Source organism: Anoplophora glabripennis, unplaced genomic scaffold (genome assembly GCF_000390285.2).
Source record: "Anoplophora glabripennis isolate ALB-LARVAE unplaced genomic scaffold, Agla_2.0 scaffold491, whole genome shotgun sequence".
Taxonomy (NCBI): Eukaryota; Metazoa; Arthropoda; class Insecta; order Coleoptera; family Cerambycidae; genus Anoplophora; species Anoplophora glabripennis.
The window spans coordinates 111972-129403 of NW_019416602.1; the positions used below are offsets into that span (position 1 = coordinate 111972).

The following is a 17432-nucleotide window of genomic DNA, read 5'->3' on the forward strand; positions in this document are numbered from 1 at the left end:
CTTTCTGTCAGTAGATACAAAGAAAGGCTTTGTATTAGTAGTCACGGACTAGCAGTGGCAATTGGCGTTTAACTTACTACTTAGGTTATCTCACCCACGGGCAAAAAATCAGTAATTCTTTCGTCGTAGGAATTTGCCTTTTTTTATCTAAAATTTACCTAGGATAAGAATAAAACCAATACATAATGAATACACTATTCCATATTTTTGTTAGTTTTTAAAGTTACTTGAATATTTTTGAAATACATAATCTTGTCTATTTTAAATTACATATTAAAAAAAATCAATACCTGCGTTATGTACATGTAAATTTAATTTAAACAGTTTTATCACAATTATTCTGTATTGAGCTAGACATGAACACTTTGAGTGTAGTTGTGAAATATATTCGCTGTATGTATCTAAATATCGCTGGCGTTCGCTTTTCGTGAGTGGACGAAACTTTTGTGAAAGCTGTAGCAGCGTTGGATAAAATTTTGGTATGGCGTCGCAGCGATCAATATAGACGCTCTGTTTCCATTGGCTGTCCTGAAGCGGCGTCGATATTCGCCATTTTGGTGGCAGCTACTTTCTCTCCTTTGTTTGAAAAGGGAAACGGAGCAAAAATAAATATACTTAACTTCTTTAAAAAATATTAAAAAGCCGATAACTTGAACTTTTACATTAAATATGTTTAATTTATTCTGTGCTACATTTGTTTAATTTATTTTTTTCTATGTTGTTTAACAGAAGTAATCTACATTACAAGTACCTTGTTTTATGAAAATAAAATATATTTCAGAAAAATTTACTACTTTGGCTAACGCTTAAAATATACTAAAATTGTTAAAAAGTAGCAAAAAAATTGTTAAATAGAGAAAAGTTAATAGCAGACTTCACAAGATTGTAAAACTTTTTCAAAATATTTATTTAGGTAGTTTTACACATACTTATCCTTTCGCAGAAATAACCGCTTAATATTTCATTCCCATCTTCGTTTAACGTTTTGCAATAAATTTCGAAAGGACGCACGCTGAAATATGAATAAAATATGCCGCAGCAACCGCTTCATTTTACTGCCAATTTTCCAAAAGCCACATTTTTAAAACACAGTCCCAGTGTGGCACGAACCGTCCGACAAGCAAGAAAACCATAAACCTCGCTTCGTTGGGCACAATAATATTTAACGACCTCCCTTCAAAGTAACATTTTACAGTCAGTTTATGAGTTCGAGTTGAAATTGGGCATAAAGTATGCTCCGGACAGATATTGTTGTTTAGTGTCACAATTATAACCAAGCGCATCCTTTTACAACGAAGTTGTTCGGGTTAATTGCCCCCATTCAATTTCCCGTAAAAACAGTTCCCTGTGGCCGCCCACTTGGTGTTTGCCGAAAAAGATTCGGTACCTGACCCTATAAGGTCGCCCGGGTTACAATGAAAGGCGGTAAATTGCTGTTTGCCGTGGAAGTAACCCAGTGGTGGAGGTTCTTAAGTGTTTAGCTAGGTTTAGATGGAGATGGAGTCAAATTTAAGTTCATTAATGAAAATATTAACGTTAATGAGATTATTGCCCAACCAGATAATCCATTTATTGGACAAATTAAAGAAAAATAAAAGATTGCAAGCACATCTTCCTAATATAATGCAGATTATCAGAAAAATGTAAATATTTATAAACAGTGGCGGCCCCTGGGTTTGAATACAGGGGGGGCGCATTTAGAAAAGAGGATATACATTATAAGACCTGCAGGTGGTGTGGGGGGTGGCAGCCCCCCGCGGCGAAAAATTTTAAGGAATTTGAAGGTCATTGTGTTTTGCAAGTACCCCAAAATGAATACTGTCAGTGTGTACAGTAGCTACTTAGATACAATGCGAGAAACAAAATTCCAACGTGTGGGGGCTGAAGTGGATAATCGATCAACCAACCCAGTTAGGATATAATTATGTAGATTACTGTAATAGTTCATTCTGTATAGTTTTTGAAGTTCCTTTAAAAACATGGGCATCACTAAGATGTTTATCTAAAACGGGATCAATTTTTGCACTATAGTCTATCAGTTCTAAAAATACCCCTTTGTTTGCCGAGTCACTTTTTTTATTATGTCCACGAAGAGAAAGATTACATGTACCACATAGTTTTAAGATATTTAAAATTTTTGAAAGAAGCAATCGATTTTTCTTAACTGTTTCGTTATGACTATTTACTATTTATTTGTTCTGCATAAGCACTATTTAAACAAGAAGCAATATTTACTCTTCCTAAAAGTAAAAAACTCACCAACTTATTTTTGTGTTTAGGAGAATTTTCATGTTTCTTAATTTTAATTTCTAAATGTTTCAAGTCAGAAACTCCAGTTTTCGTCCAGTTTTCTTCGCCTCCTCCAAACAATAAACATACAAAACAAAAAAATCTATTTGTTTGGTCACAACCACACAACCACAGGGTCTTATCATAAATGTTTTTATCAAATTTGCGAAAGCCGGCCCACTTTTTGCACTCTTTCTGCACCTCAACTAAATTCAACACTGGCGTTGGACGTCCGTTATTTTTCAATTCGACTTTTTCCTCTAAACTTAAATTACTAATAACAAGTTTTTTTATTTCACAAACCCTCATTTTAAACTTAAACTTATAAAATATAATGTCTTAAAAAGCGCCAAAGCAAAAACAAAACACATATAACCACACTTCAGTGATACGGGTTACTGCCTCATGGAGTCCCAAAACAAAGCGCGCGAGCCTATCGTCGCCTATCCCCTCCACGTGCCAATTTGTCCAATCATATGTAAAAATATGCTTGCACGATGGACTCAGATTTCACGGTCCGCGATGGAGTGGGGATTGCGCGCGCGGTTAAACATAACTCTTTGGTACGATCATAGATGGCAGATGGCATTAATCTGAGCTACGTTCACGGAGTACATGCACTTTATGCAACCAACCTAACATCCAAGAGATATTGAATGCATGCTATTTAGATTTCTTATTGATTTAAATAAATACATTATTTTAAGTTTATAGTTTGAAAATATCTGGGGGGGGGGGCGGAGTCCCAGAGTCCTCCTTCACGAGCCGCCACTGTTTATAAATATATGTATATAATAGTGCAAAAAATAAATTACTTAATATTAAACAATCAAATCCATGTCTAGGTAAAATTATTCAAAGACACAATGAAAACCTCACCATAATTATTCTTCCTATTTTAATTATTAGATATTCAATTTAAACAGTCATAAATTGTTGGGATAACCGCTTTCAGGACAATGATCATCAATTTTTCGAATATTTGCGGATGGGTGTATTTTTAAATAATTTTCGAACTGCCCTTTTCTATTTTTTTTTACAAAATTGTATTTGTAAGAGTCTCCTCATTTTTTTTTGATAAGTTTTGAATCACCTTGTATATTCCATCCTTAACCGTACTAAAAGGTACAAAGTTTTTAAAACATCCCTGTTTTTAAACGAGTTACAGTCGTTAGCAAATAATAGTCAACTACACTTTTTACCATCGCATAAATCATTTATAAATAATGCAAAGTACAGAGGACTTAAATTGTACCCTCGAGGTACACCAGATAATGCAAGAAAAGTATTTGACTTGAAACCGTTATATTGAAATCTATTATGTAAGTACGAAGTGAAGAAGCTAATTAAAAAGTTTTTTAAAGTCATATGATTTAGGTTTTATAATAACATTTCTGAATACGCAGTCAAAAGTCATCAGGAAGTGAGTGATCACAATCTCTTGACTTGTTTGTAATTTTTTAAGAGCTCTTGTTACACATGCTTCAGTTAATCGTTCAATCTCATTAAATCACTAATCATTATACCAACGACTTGCGTTACATCAGACTTTGATCAATAAGCACTACCAAAAAAGCACTGAAATCCTCAACAGTGTCCTGTGCGTAGTATTTTATTTAGTGTTATGTTATTTTTTATTTAACAAATGACTAAAAGCGATAGGGATTATTTGATACATCAAGAAACGCGGCTTGTATATAAAGTTTACATGTTTTCCAAAGCATTGACATCCTTGCATGTTTTATATTTTCTACATCATCTATCCATCAGTTTAATATTCCTCAAGATGTCAAGAGAATACCATACTGGAAATCTTCTTTTATTATTTTTGAAAAGGGGAACACATAAATCAAAGACCAGTACAGTGAGACAAAACCTCGAAGGCACTATTGTAACATCAATAAATTGATTTAAAAATGTTTTTTTTTTATTTAAAAATGCCTTTCTTCAATATAATAGTAATATTTTAATATTCCGAGATATTTAACCACATCGTAAATTTAACAAATATTTTCAACTGAGTGCTATCAAACAAAAATTTTTATTTCAAAATTTTCCCTCTCTAGAGTTTTAGGTTAAAAGTTGAGAAAGAAGACATCAACTGATTATTTTATTTTACTTTGTTTCATTAATAGAATTGGTTAGGAGGCTAATATTATAGTAGTATTTAATTTTAATATTTAAGTGTCAAGTTTTCATCTCTGAATCGTTTCCTTTACTGTTTTCTAAAGAATAATTCTAGATCGTCTTACCTTTCCCTGTTCCTTGTCAAAATCACATTCCTTGTCGGGCATGTAGCCAGTGGTGGGTGGTGAGAACATCAGCTGCAGGTTGGTACCGGTAGCCGCAAAGGCGATTTCTGTATGTCCCTCACGGCACGCATTTTGGAAGCGGACCATCCTCTCTTCCTGGGGTCTGTCTCTGTAACCCGTATATCGCACCTGAAATAATGCGAAATTTAGAATTAAAAATTTTCCTTGAAGGTAAAACTGAGTCAATGAAAAAAGATATATCCTTAAAAATTCAAGAATATATTTTTAAACTATTGGTACTTTTTTTTAATACAAAAAGTTAACTGTAAAATGTGTCTGAGAGGTGCTGTTCCCTCCATAGTGGCTTTAGAGCCAACAAGAACTGAAATGAACATCAGGGCCAGCCAAGGGGTTCTGATAGCGGTTCCGCTTCCACAGAACCTAGCCCGAGAACGACAAGGGCAGATCAAGGTTAAACTAAAAAAGTGCAATGAAAATCTTTAACTGGCGGTGACCACGTACATAGGTCACGGCATAATAACCCAAAATATTTAACATTCTGAATATCTTAAATCAGTATTTTTAAAACCATTGTTTTGTAAAAACTTGCAGGTCTAAAACAATACAAATGAAACCTCCTAGAGTTCAGATACAAAATTAGAAAACATTATGTATCCATACATGCGCCAATTTGGGTATTACTGAGCTTTAAGTCATTATAGCTACTGGTATCTGTATTCAGCAAATATTGCTCAATTTTGATCTGAAGAATAATTGAAGACCCTGGTGCAAGAAAGGGGATAAGTCTAGAGTTATGAAAATAGTTACCTTTGATGCTAGATTGCAAACTACTATTTTTGCATTCGAGAATAAAAGTTTCTTTTACGAGCGATATCGAGCAAAAAAATTATTCGAGGATGCAAAAGAATTTCGCAATTCAAATCGCATTTCGCAAATTTCGCAAGATTTCGCAAATCAAACAACATATTTTCGAAAGCTGTATACTACAGTTAAAAAATTACTCATTTACAATTAATTTACTTGACATGTATTTCACCTACAACTTACTGCATATACAGGGTGTCCCGAAATTAATGCAACAAAATTTGGTCACATATTCTTAAGACAAAAGGGGATCCGTATTTTTTATTTTTGCCAAGTGGCCTACTCCTAAGAATAGTCTTTTTTATATCTCAGAACCCAATACAAGATTCACTAAATTTGATATACAGGGGTTTTATGACATGTGGAACCTGATAGTGCTACATTGAATTTTGAAAATTTCTTGTCTCTTGATATTCTTGTCGTAAAACTTTTTGAGAAAAATGGTAAAATGTGATCGAATGCATACCGTATTGGTATGAAATTCTAATTAAATTTAATGTTAAAAGCCGAATTGTTAATAAAAACTTCACAAAAACAATTTGAAACAATTATTTTCCATGAGATAGGTAAATTTCTGTGTTTAGATCAGGGAGCAAGAAATGTGGTCCAATTATGCCATCTAACCCAACAGTTAATCGGGAATCGATATTGCCAATGAGTTTCCTTCAATTAAATTCAAGATATTTCCTTCTTAATAGGCTGTTAACAAACGACGTCTTCCTGCATTGGATCTTCTTACGATTACAGAACCAGTCTCCATAAGTTACCGGTGCACAAGCGAAAACATTGAATGATATGGATGTATTATCGTTGTGGAAAATCTCACCACTTTTTTGACAAATACAGAAAAATAATAATCTTACAATTGAATAACGATAACATTGATAACTTTCAAAAAATAAATTGGTTAATTGTGAACGCCAACAACCTACGATTCACAAGTAGCATTTCATACGAAGCAACGATATGTATTCGACCACATTTTGCAATAATACAAAATTTATCACATTTTTTAAACGTCTCTCAAGCATACGTTTATAAAACTCTAAATGACTTAACTAATTATAAATTTGAATGACCTGAAATAATTCCATAATAATTTGCAACATTAATCGTTTTTGAAAATCTAGCGCAACGCTTGCGCCAGTATATTTATCTCGACCCACCCTGTAGCTTAAAAAATTATTTAATAAACGAGTCGTAATCGAGTTCATCGAAAATCCGTCACGCCATAATTGATTCTAATTGCGCAAAGTCTTGAACAAATTAGCATAGCCGCATTATATATGTTTCTTCGGTACCTCTTTGGGACATGGCAACGGATGGGGAGTTCCACGATTTTTATGCGTCACTACAGCGGACGTCAAGTAGCTCGCAGCGATCACACTCCGCGGATGACGAATGCGTATTGTAATTAATGCTTTAACGGTGTTAATAAGCGCCACATGTTTGCCATTAAATCGACGCCGTGGAGACGATTTGTCAGCACTGGAGCTGATCTTCAACACATCACCTATACGGACAAATTTAACCGATTTGTACGAAATATGGCTAATTTAATGGAATTTTAATTTAGGAGATATGCAGCCATGTCATTAAATCTAAGTATAAGCATTTCAAAGCTTTTAATGCAAGTTTTTAGTATTTATTTAATTTTTGCCTGAGAATATGCCATGTTAGAATTATATTATTTAAACCTTCGCCGTTAGAGCCTTTGTTGTTAAGATAAACAAAAATATTTTTTATTCGTATTATTTATAAGGTAAGATTGTTGACGAATTTAATCTGAATGCAATCATTTATACATAAATAATTGTCAGTTTGTAACAAAACTGTAAAAGCTGTGCTTATTCTTGAAATAGATAGTACGGAAATTATATTATAATTATAAGTTATATTCTTTTAATGGCTATGATATGAATGTTATATTTTTAGGATATCTTAAAATTTCTCAGAGATCTGAACATTGATGTAAGTCGTACATCCACCTTTTTTAGAATGTGATTGTCAATATTTCATTCCTAACTTTTTTTAACTCCATTATTTTTAATTTTTGAACAATATTGATCTCTAGACTACGAGAAAGACAAAAAAGGTGCTCTACTTTGTATAATTTTAATTAGTTGAACCGTTTTCCATAAATTCTGGTACGTACATTAGGTTGCATTAATACATATCTTTTTCTTTCTAGTCAACACCCTTATGAATAATATTTTTCAAAAATTAAAAAATCGAGTAAAAATTAAAAAGCTGAAATTTAAATAGTCACTTTCTTACGCAAGATGTAGAATTCGAATAATATTACGTATATTATATAAGTACGAGTATGTCTGCATTTTAAATATGAACAAGATTAAGTTATCGGCTTTTAAGATATCGTGGAAATATTTTATTATTCGACCCGTTCATGTTTCAAAAAAACTTGTGTGCAAGTTCCTGATGGGAAAATAATAGAGGAAGTTCATGTATAGTTTTTTTCTTAGGCGCCCTATTTTCGAGGTACAGTGTGTTGAAGTTGTTATTTTCCAAATGATTTTCCTTAATTATCTTTAAATCGGCTAAAGATAAAAATGTCAAAATTTGTACACGAGTAAACACCAACTATGCGTTAAGAATAATGTGCAAACGGTTTCTTTCTGAAAAGCAGTGTCGCCGATACAGGTAATTGAAAGGGTACAATCGAAGAAAAAATATGTTAAAAATCAAAATTTATTACATTTCTGAACGGTTCTGTAAATTTTAAAGGATACTACAAAAAAAAGGTATACTTGTCGAAATTCGGTAGCATGTACCATTTTCGAGAAAAATGAAGCCGATTTAAAGATAATTAAGGAAAACCATTTGAAAAGTAACAACTTCAACACATGTAAAGAACTTTACATGAACTATTCCTATTAATAAATATTCTCTATTAAAAAATAAAAACTATATTACCTAAGTTTAGTTATCCATATTAGAAAACGAGCTTCAATTTTCTTTATTCAAATGATTAGACGCAAATGAATGGAAAAAATAAGGAATCATAATTAATTGAAAGGATAATTCATACAGTCCGTACGATATATGTTCAGATAAATTTCCAAGAAGACCCCTGCGTCACTTTCTTGGAATTAACCGCATTCGACACCCGAGGTAGAAAGGCATTGACGGCGTGGCGTTCACCGTAGCAGCTTGCGGTTTTGCAGTTACGAAGGCGTGTTTCTATCTCAACAAATATCATACGGACTGTAAGAAGGATAAGTAGTGATGATTTTTCAATTAATGAGTCCATCATGTTCTTATTTTGTTATATTGCCCAAAAGAGGAATTGCTTTGACGATTTAGGTAATCTATTTGAGTGATATTTCATTATTTTGATATTTGCAAAAAAATCCTCCTGGTGTATATAAAATAACTTGTTACACGAATGAGAAAATTAAGAATATATTTGAATATATTTTACACAATGACTATGAAAATTTATTTGTATTTCTAAAAAGATAGAGAATCTCAAATTTTGTAAAGTCTAGTGACATGCTTTGATTTTTTCCATATTGAATGTAGTTATCAGAAATTCTAAAGTTACAATCTCAATTCTATTTTTTGGTCAAATAGTATCTGAAAAAAAATTATTTATCGTGAACGTAAAAATTATGTACAGTACACTACTGTCGAAATAAATGAAATAGACCCCTGACTTTGGAAGTCGATATTAAGAAAACTTAAAAAAATTTGAAATTTGGACCATATATAGCCTTGCTATTACCATATTGTGTGTGTTAATTGATGCTATCTCCGTAACTATCGCTTTCTTTAAAAAAAGAAAAAAACTGACATGGGTAGCAAACAACAATCTGAAAAAATTTGTTAAAATAATACAGTTATAAATATGATATCCTTAAAAACAGTATCGGAATGGTATAGTCTTTAAAACTGTATTATTTTAACAATTTTTTTCAGATTGTTGTTTACAATTATTTACTACTTGAGTCAGTTTTTTTCTTTTTTTAAAGAATGCAATATTTACGGAGATAGCACTCCGTTCTGTTTTGCTTAAAAATAAAAAAAGAAGAGCTTTTGAGACAAATGACCTTCACAGTACTAAAGACAATAGTTCGACCTATCGTCAGTAAAAATTTGGAATTTTTTTATCAATTAACAAAAAAATTCCGACGACTTAAAGTGGGAGGTATCAATTTTGTAGGCAGAAAACCGTGATTTTTTTAACATTTTCATTAATAACTAAAAAATGGGATAACGAAACTAACTGAAATTTTAGCACAAAATAGAGTAATAGTGAGGCTATATATGGTCCAAATTTCAATTTTTTTGTCCCTATGTTTTCTTAATATCGATTTCCAAACTCAGGGGTCTATTTCATTTATTTCGATAGTAGCTTTCCTGATGAGGATAGAAGAGTTTATCGAAACATCTACGAATTTTATTTAAAAAATACCGCATGTATGACCATGGCAAGTTATAATACATAGCCTTCATAAATGTTTACAAGCCACGTGACCACCGAGCTTAGCTAACCAATATTGCAGGGTTGGTACTTATAACGAAAAATTCCTAAATCTTGGCGTCGCCAATATTAATGATTCGTTTACAATGAACAATGGCAAACCGTTCTGTTTACGCTCGAGGTAATGCCATCGCTGATTTGTTGAATAGAATCTCGTATTACAGCAATCACCGGTGAAACAAAATGTTGTGTTTTAATGTATAATCTTGATCTTATTGTTTCAATTTTACAAAACGTGAAGGAAATAAAATTACTGTTCCAAACAATTTATGCGTGAATATTCACAATAACGCGAAAAAGTTATATTTAAAGCAAGTTGGTAGAAAAAAATTTAAACAGTTTGTGGTTGTCTGTTGCGGAAAAGAGAAAAATATCATCGCCTCGTCTGATTATAATTTCAAGTCAAAGGCACCTTCTCCGGATTGTTATTGCAGCACGGCGACAATTAAAATATTAAGGTGTGTCTACTAAAAACAGACCTGTGCATTGTTCGCGTTAAAAATATATGGGTTTGCCTTGTCCGTACAGTAGCGGAATACTGATGACTGCACGTCGTTTACTAACCCTCAGTTTATGCCTCACGTCGTACTGTATTTTAACAAGTGTTTTATTGCAATAATAGTTCATAACTAGGCAGCGCCTATAAGGGGAATTGAGTAAAAATCCCAAGTATGTCCGGCACAGTCACAGCTCACTTCCCCGAATTTGTTTTCATCACTTTTCGCTGTAAACAAGGACTGTTAAATGTGTGTACGGGAACGGGTTACTGTCACAAGGTCTTCTGAGAGACTCCTTCATTCAGTATAGTATTTGTACCTGTCCGTGTTAGATACAGATGTGATGGGCTTCACGCTTGACTAACGCAGTGGCGTAGATCACAAAATGATTTATTTTCGAAATTGTTTGTACTTTGTCACTGAATCTGTCTAATAAAAATCCTACTGGAAACGGAAAAATGAAAGATCTTGTCATCACATAAATTTCAAATTTTGAAAATAAAAGTGGCAGTTTTTTAAGCTTCTATCCTCCTTATCTCTTTTGTTTTTGTAGGTACTTAAAAAATAGTATGGGACAAAGTTATGGGAAATTTTCTTGTGGTTTCAAAACTGTATTTAGAAAAACTACTACTATGTTGGTTGCATTTCGAAGATACAAACCAAACTTATAATTTTTGACAGAGCACCCTGTATATTTAAATAGAACACTTCCTTAACATTACAGCGACAAAGTTTGATAGATCTATCTCTAAAAATAAGAACTATATGGCCCAAAGAGTCTAAAGAGTTTAATGTTAGGATACTTTTATGGCCAGATCTTCCTTATTATTAGAGATAGATCTCTTGAACCTTGTAATCCTGAGTAAATATTATTTCAAAATATGTAAAAATGTACAGAGTTTTCTGCCAAAAAGAAATGTTTGTCTTGTACCTCCGAAATGCAATATTCAATTATTTTTCTAGGTACAGTTTTGTTATCACAAGAAAATTTGCTCAACTTTGGCTTTTACCATTTTTTTCTAAATATGAAAGCAACAAATATAAGGAGGCAAAATTTTATTTGAATAACTCTGTGCATTTTTTTTATTTGCTTTAATATGTGTAGTAAAACAAAAATAGTTTTATAGAAACAACACTTGCCTGATCTTTTTGGCGTAAAGAATTATCCATTTGATTTTTCACAAGTAGCAAAATGGAAAAATATTTCTCATTTTATATCTCGATTAGTTTTTTTAAGTATATATTTTCTCGCTATTTAAAAATCCTAGGTTTATCCTTTTAGGATATGATTATTTCAAAATGAACATATGTATATTTTTGACTGAAGTATTTAATTTTTCATCCGAAATATTTTGAAATATATTTAGATATTCTCAAGTCAAAGTTAATATAAGTTAGGTAGTAGAATTTTATATAGAATAAATTGTTCCCCTTCCATTTGGACACATTCGAACTTAGGTAAATTGTTTTATTTATTATATACCTTGCAAATTACGAAAAAAGAAAAAAAATTATGTATAAATCAATAAAAATCAGTAAGTAGGTACATTAAAAAATAAAGATATATAAACGCATATAAACAGGGTGTTAGAAAAAAAGCTGGCCAAGCCGTTAACCACAAATCTTTAGAGCTAAAAAATGGGACTTACTTATGCCATTTTTCACCGAGTCGCTGGTTTTTTTAGATAAACGACGTCAAAGTGGCATTTCAGAAAACGATTTTTATTAATACCTTCGCCACATGGCATCAACATAATATCAAAATAAATTGCTTCCATGCGAGCATATACAGGCTGATTCACTTTTTATGATTAGGATTTTAACCAATGTATTATATTATATTCATTTTGAAAAAATTTCAGTGGCGTAGAAATTATATTAAAAATCGGGGTTATCAGAGCTCCTTACGGACGCCTATGATGGAACGCATTTTTCATTCGCACACTTCATACTAAATATGTATAAAACAAATGACTTTCATAGTTTAAGAAAAAATAAATACAACCCAAAAAAAATGCTTCTTCAAGAGCTTATTTCTCTAAAGGGAAGCATTTGGAAGAAAAAGTGTATACTTTAAAATGACATTATTTTGACAAGATCTATCGATGGTCAAAGTCCTAATCTTAAACAGTAAATCACCCTGTATATTTTCTTAACATCTAAAGAAATTTCGACCGACCCCAACACATTGCAAGTCTATCCTTGTAATTAATATGGCGCCATATGAGTAGCTTCATTTATTAAAAATACATAGTCGCAACGCCAAAGTTAGATATATCACTTGAACATTGTGTTAATGTGCCGAAATCACGTAGCGTTTGGGGAAGTCATCCGGTTGAAATTTTGTGTATAATTTTCTCCTAACCGACATGATTGTTTGCATAATTTTGTAACACTCTGTATATTACGTAAATCGGCATATTATTAAACTGAAAAAATGATTATTTGGCCATTTTAATAACATCGTTTATTTGCAAGAGTGACGTAACTTATTAAAATAAGTTACGAGGAAAATTTACTGTCATTTTCCATGAATTTGCAATGATGTAATTTAGCGTATAATCCCAAATACTTAGTATCGAAAGGTTGAAAAATCATTAAATTAATTCACATTTGTGTTCATTATAAATATACCTAATTATCTACATAATGCAATATTCCTCTTTTTATATAAGTACAAAGAAAAGATATATTATAATTCTACTCCTACTGAATGATTTCTCGGAAATTTTTAAACGTCAAATGGTTATTATGCATTCGTATTGCGTATATCACACAGAGTATTAGGTTTTTCTGCTTTATTATAAAGGTATTAGGTTATTCCAAATTATTTCAATTTCTTTTTTCTAAAACTGTTTGAGTTATCTTAATATCTTTATAATAAAAAAAAATACAGGAGCTAATGTGTTTTTTATATTGTACAAATAAATTATAATGCTACAATAAAAAGTAGATGAATAACACACTTATTAATATTAATAAAAAAAAAGAGAAATGAAAGAATCAATGGCATTATTTTACAATTGATACTTATTGTCTTGAAATATAAAGAACAAAATTCAAAATCGCAAAAATAAAACATGATTTTATATAACGCAGCATATGTTTAATTTTAAAATGTGTTCTTATCTACAGGATGTTCCGAGTTAGAGGTGCCATGGGCATGGTTAAATAAATTCAAATAAGTTCAAATATTTTTTATGAAATCAATGAAAAAGACTTGCATATTTGGAGATTATAACTTATTTGTCACGATTGTAAAACTGTAAATTTACTACGACTTTTAAGTGAGTAGGTAGGCACCAATTTTAGAAAAATTGTAGCAGTAATTTTTTATTGGAAATCTGATAACATGATGTTATTCGATATTCCTTGGCTTGGATTATTGCGTTGTTAAGGAGATAATGTACAGGAAAATATGTAAATTATTCCTGCAAAAGTGCAAAATTGACCATTTCGATTTTAATTCAGAAATAATTGAAAATATACCTGGTGTTACTTTGTTTATAAATTAGATTCCGGATAAAAAACATTACATACATCATTTCAAACATTGGCACTTAATAAAAAATCATAACAGGCTATGGATTTGCAATTTTGAGCTATATGCATCTTCTTAGATTTTTTTCACAGTAAAAGTATTTGACTTAATGACGTGCACAACACGACCTGTGCCTACGTTTTTAAATTTCATTTTTCATTTCGCTCAGAAAAAAAGATACCGCAAATGAATGTTACAAATATTTATTATTTTATCGACTTTCTTCATTATTCGCATAAATTTGGATATAATAAGGTTTCCATTTAAAAAAAGTCACAGATATGTAGGCGTATCCTTTTATGACACAATCAAATGTGATATTTATTTTTTATTATGAGTCACGGATTAGAGAAATTTAATAAAAGTTTTAGGAACAAAAACAGAGATTTTCGTAATCTTCACTTGTCATGCCAGATATTTCTGGTTGGACAAAACCAAATTTACAAAATCTACTACTTGGCTAATACTTTTAGCACAAAGGCTTATTAATATAAAGTTAATTTTTTGTTTCAGTGAGGCAGAAAAAACTAATTAAATACAAAAAGTAATAAAAAGTGCCATAAATAAATAATTACAAATAAAAAACTAAGTAATAACTTTAACGGGAAAGAATCAATAAATCAAACTTGTGGAAACTAATGAATAAACTAATTTGTTCTAATGTTTAACCAAAGTTTACAGAATATTTATTCTGTAAACTTTGCTTTAACATTATTTTAAACTATAGGTATCTTAAAAATAAAAATAAAATATTTGACGAAATGTACGAAGAATATTAAAAAAAGTTATAGAAAAAGGTTGTAATTTGGACTGTATTTAGATTTAATATTTTTGTTTCAGAATTATCGTATAGAAAAACAACACTTGATTGTAGAATCGACAGAAACTAAATTAAATACGGTTTGTGTAGGTATAGGTACTACTCGTAGGTAAAAAGATTTAGGTACTTTAATGTTTATAGGCTGATATTTTTGTTAAATTAATTAATTAATTATACTTATACACTTACATATATGGATATACTTACAATTAATTACTAATTAATTAATTACTTATGCCACCATTTTTTCATCATCCACAGTTGCGTAAAAAAATTAAATCGACTGCATACATTTGAGTACTTGATATAAAAAAAATTACTACCAACCTCACTCTCGCGGCTCAGTCTCCTAAAAAGCTCATCAGACTCAAATTTGGCTTTTTGGTCGGGCACCACCCGGGGCATTTTGAAAATAAATCTGGGCTTGGGCTGCTCGTAGAGGCTTATCGAGTCGAAGGGCATCATACTTGAGAACACTGAGGGAATGGCAGAATCATTCATCGCTCACTGAGTCTGTCACAGGAACACAACTTATCTGTTCTGAATCGACGTAAACGTTGGTCCTTCGAAAAACTTAACACACATCACACAACGTTTCCGTTCAAACTGAGCGTTTTCAGTCGCCTGTTAGGGAGATGGTGCCTTTTTCAAAGGGGGATACCCCAGGGAGGAGTCACGGAGCTCTCGGCCAATCGGGAGTGCAGAATCAGCCCCAGTTTCAGCTTGTCCTGTAATTCAATTACAGTAGGCCGACGAATGCTTATGAAAAGGGGCTGAGAGCCTATGAAAGTTAAGTAGTATTTTTTATTAGGTTTATCTGATAATCGCATTGTTTGAGTTTCGGATCGCATCTGTTGCAGAGGTTCAAAAAAGATTTTTTTCATGTCGCATTTTATCTTGCCGACAATAAATATGGGCCGTTTAAAGTGGTATGATCCTTGAGAGTTGTTTTTCGTTTACTTCAGTAAATAGATTAGATTAAGATTAATAGCTAAATTTTACTGCTTTTATAAATATAAATTAATTTTGTTTTATGTAGTATGAAATCAAGTTATGTGACAACTTAATAACTATGGCTTTATTAAAAAGCCTTTTTTATATTCAAGTAGTTTAACAGACAACAAATTTCAGGATAAATTAACAATTCTGGACATTTCTACATTTAGAATTTTTTTTTAGCAAACATTTGTATTTCATTATACTGTCTACATATAGAAAGTAAAGGAGAGTTCAAATATAGATTATGGTGAGGAATGTTAAATTTAAAGGACGGACAATATCTAGCACCAATTCTAGGAATATTAAATTGTACTTGTTCTAAAAATTCTGAGTTATCTAGTTGTCCATGTATAAGTTTGTAAAGATATCTTATATTAGCAATTTTTCTGCGTATAAACAAAGGTTGTACCTATATCATACTCTTTTAATAAATCGTTGTAACTATAATTTTGGTCTGGATATCTTTTATGTTTTATAAAAAATAAGTATTTACAAAATTTACGCTGAATACGCTCAAGCAGTTTTATATAAACATTATAATGTGGACTCCAAGCGATACTACAGTACTCAAGACGATATCTTACAAATGAATGATATAAAGCTTTTAAACAGTCGATACTAGAGAACTGCTTAGTATTTCGAAATATAAATCCTAACATTTTCATAGATTAATTTAGATTATAATCGTAAAGTATGACATTTATTTTCTTTGAGAAGGTCATTGTTTCACATTTACTAATATTTAAACTTAAATTACACTGCCCCACAAAAAAAAAGTGGGAGGTCCGAAAGACAAGACCTTGGTATCCACATGGTTTTGGGGTCGCTGAATCCAAATTCGGTGTCCGTTTGACACGATTAGCTCTGGTTTAAGGTCAGTTCAAGGTCAAATATAGAAAATCAATTGTCAACAAACTAAACCTATGTATCTATACGTTTTTGGGGTCGCTGAATCCGAATCCGGGGTCCGTTTGACGCGATTAAGTCTGGTTTAAGGTCAGTTGAAGGTCAAACGTAGAAAATCAATGGTCAACAAACTAAACCTATGTATCTACACGTTTTTGGGATCGCCGATTCCGAATCCGGTGTCCGTTTGACACGATTAGCTCTGGTTTAAGATCAGTTCAAGGTCAAATGTAGAAAATCAATTGTCAACAAACTAAACCTAAGTACGTATCTACACGTTTTTGGAGTCGCCGAATCTGAATCCGGTGTTCGTTTGACTCGATCAGATCTGGTTTAAGTTCAGTTAATGGTCAAATATAGATAATCAATTGACAACAAAGTAAATCTACATATCTATAAGTGTCAAAAGCGTCTAAGTGCCAAATATATAAATTTTTGGATTTTTCTGATTTTATAGTCTGTGTCATCGTCATTGTTATACAAAAAAGTCTAAGTGCCTTCCAGCTAATGGTGAGTGGTACAAGGAAAAACCGTCTATGTGCCATTCAGTTTGTATTCTTTGGAAAAGGAAGGAATAAGTTGATGGGCATGATACACATTGTGCTAGTGAAAAAAGAAAAAAGAAAAGAAAACTGAACGAAAACGTTTAAAAGTCAGTGGTCTTCAACATACAAATTACAAAGGTGCTTTAGTTCAAGTTTTAGTTTAGTTTAGTTTAATTTAGTTCAAGCTAAAAAGA

At 31.6% G+C, this 17432-nt stretch overlaps 1 protein-coding gene across 1 annotated transcript in view; it reads right to left on the reverse strand.

The window, feature by feature from the left end:
- LOC108912037 (protein big brother) overlaps positions 1-15393 on the reverse strand; it is a 55631-nt gene extending 40238 nt beyond the window's left edge. The window contains exons 1-2 of the mRNA XM_018717183.1: positions 15116-15393; positions 4542-4730 (exon numbers count right to left, since the gene is read on the reverse strand). Coding sequence (XP_018572699.1) covers positions 4542-4730; positions 15116-15289 — 363 coding nt within the window. The 5' untranslated portion in view covers positions 15290-15393. The remainder of the gene's footprint in view (positions 1-4541; positions 4731-15115) is intronic.
- Between the last annotated feature and the right edge of the window lie 2039 nt (positions 15394-17432).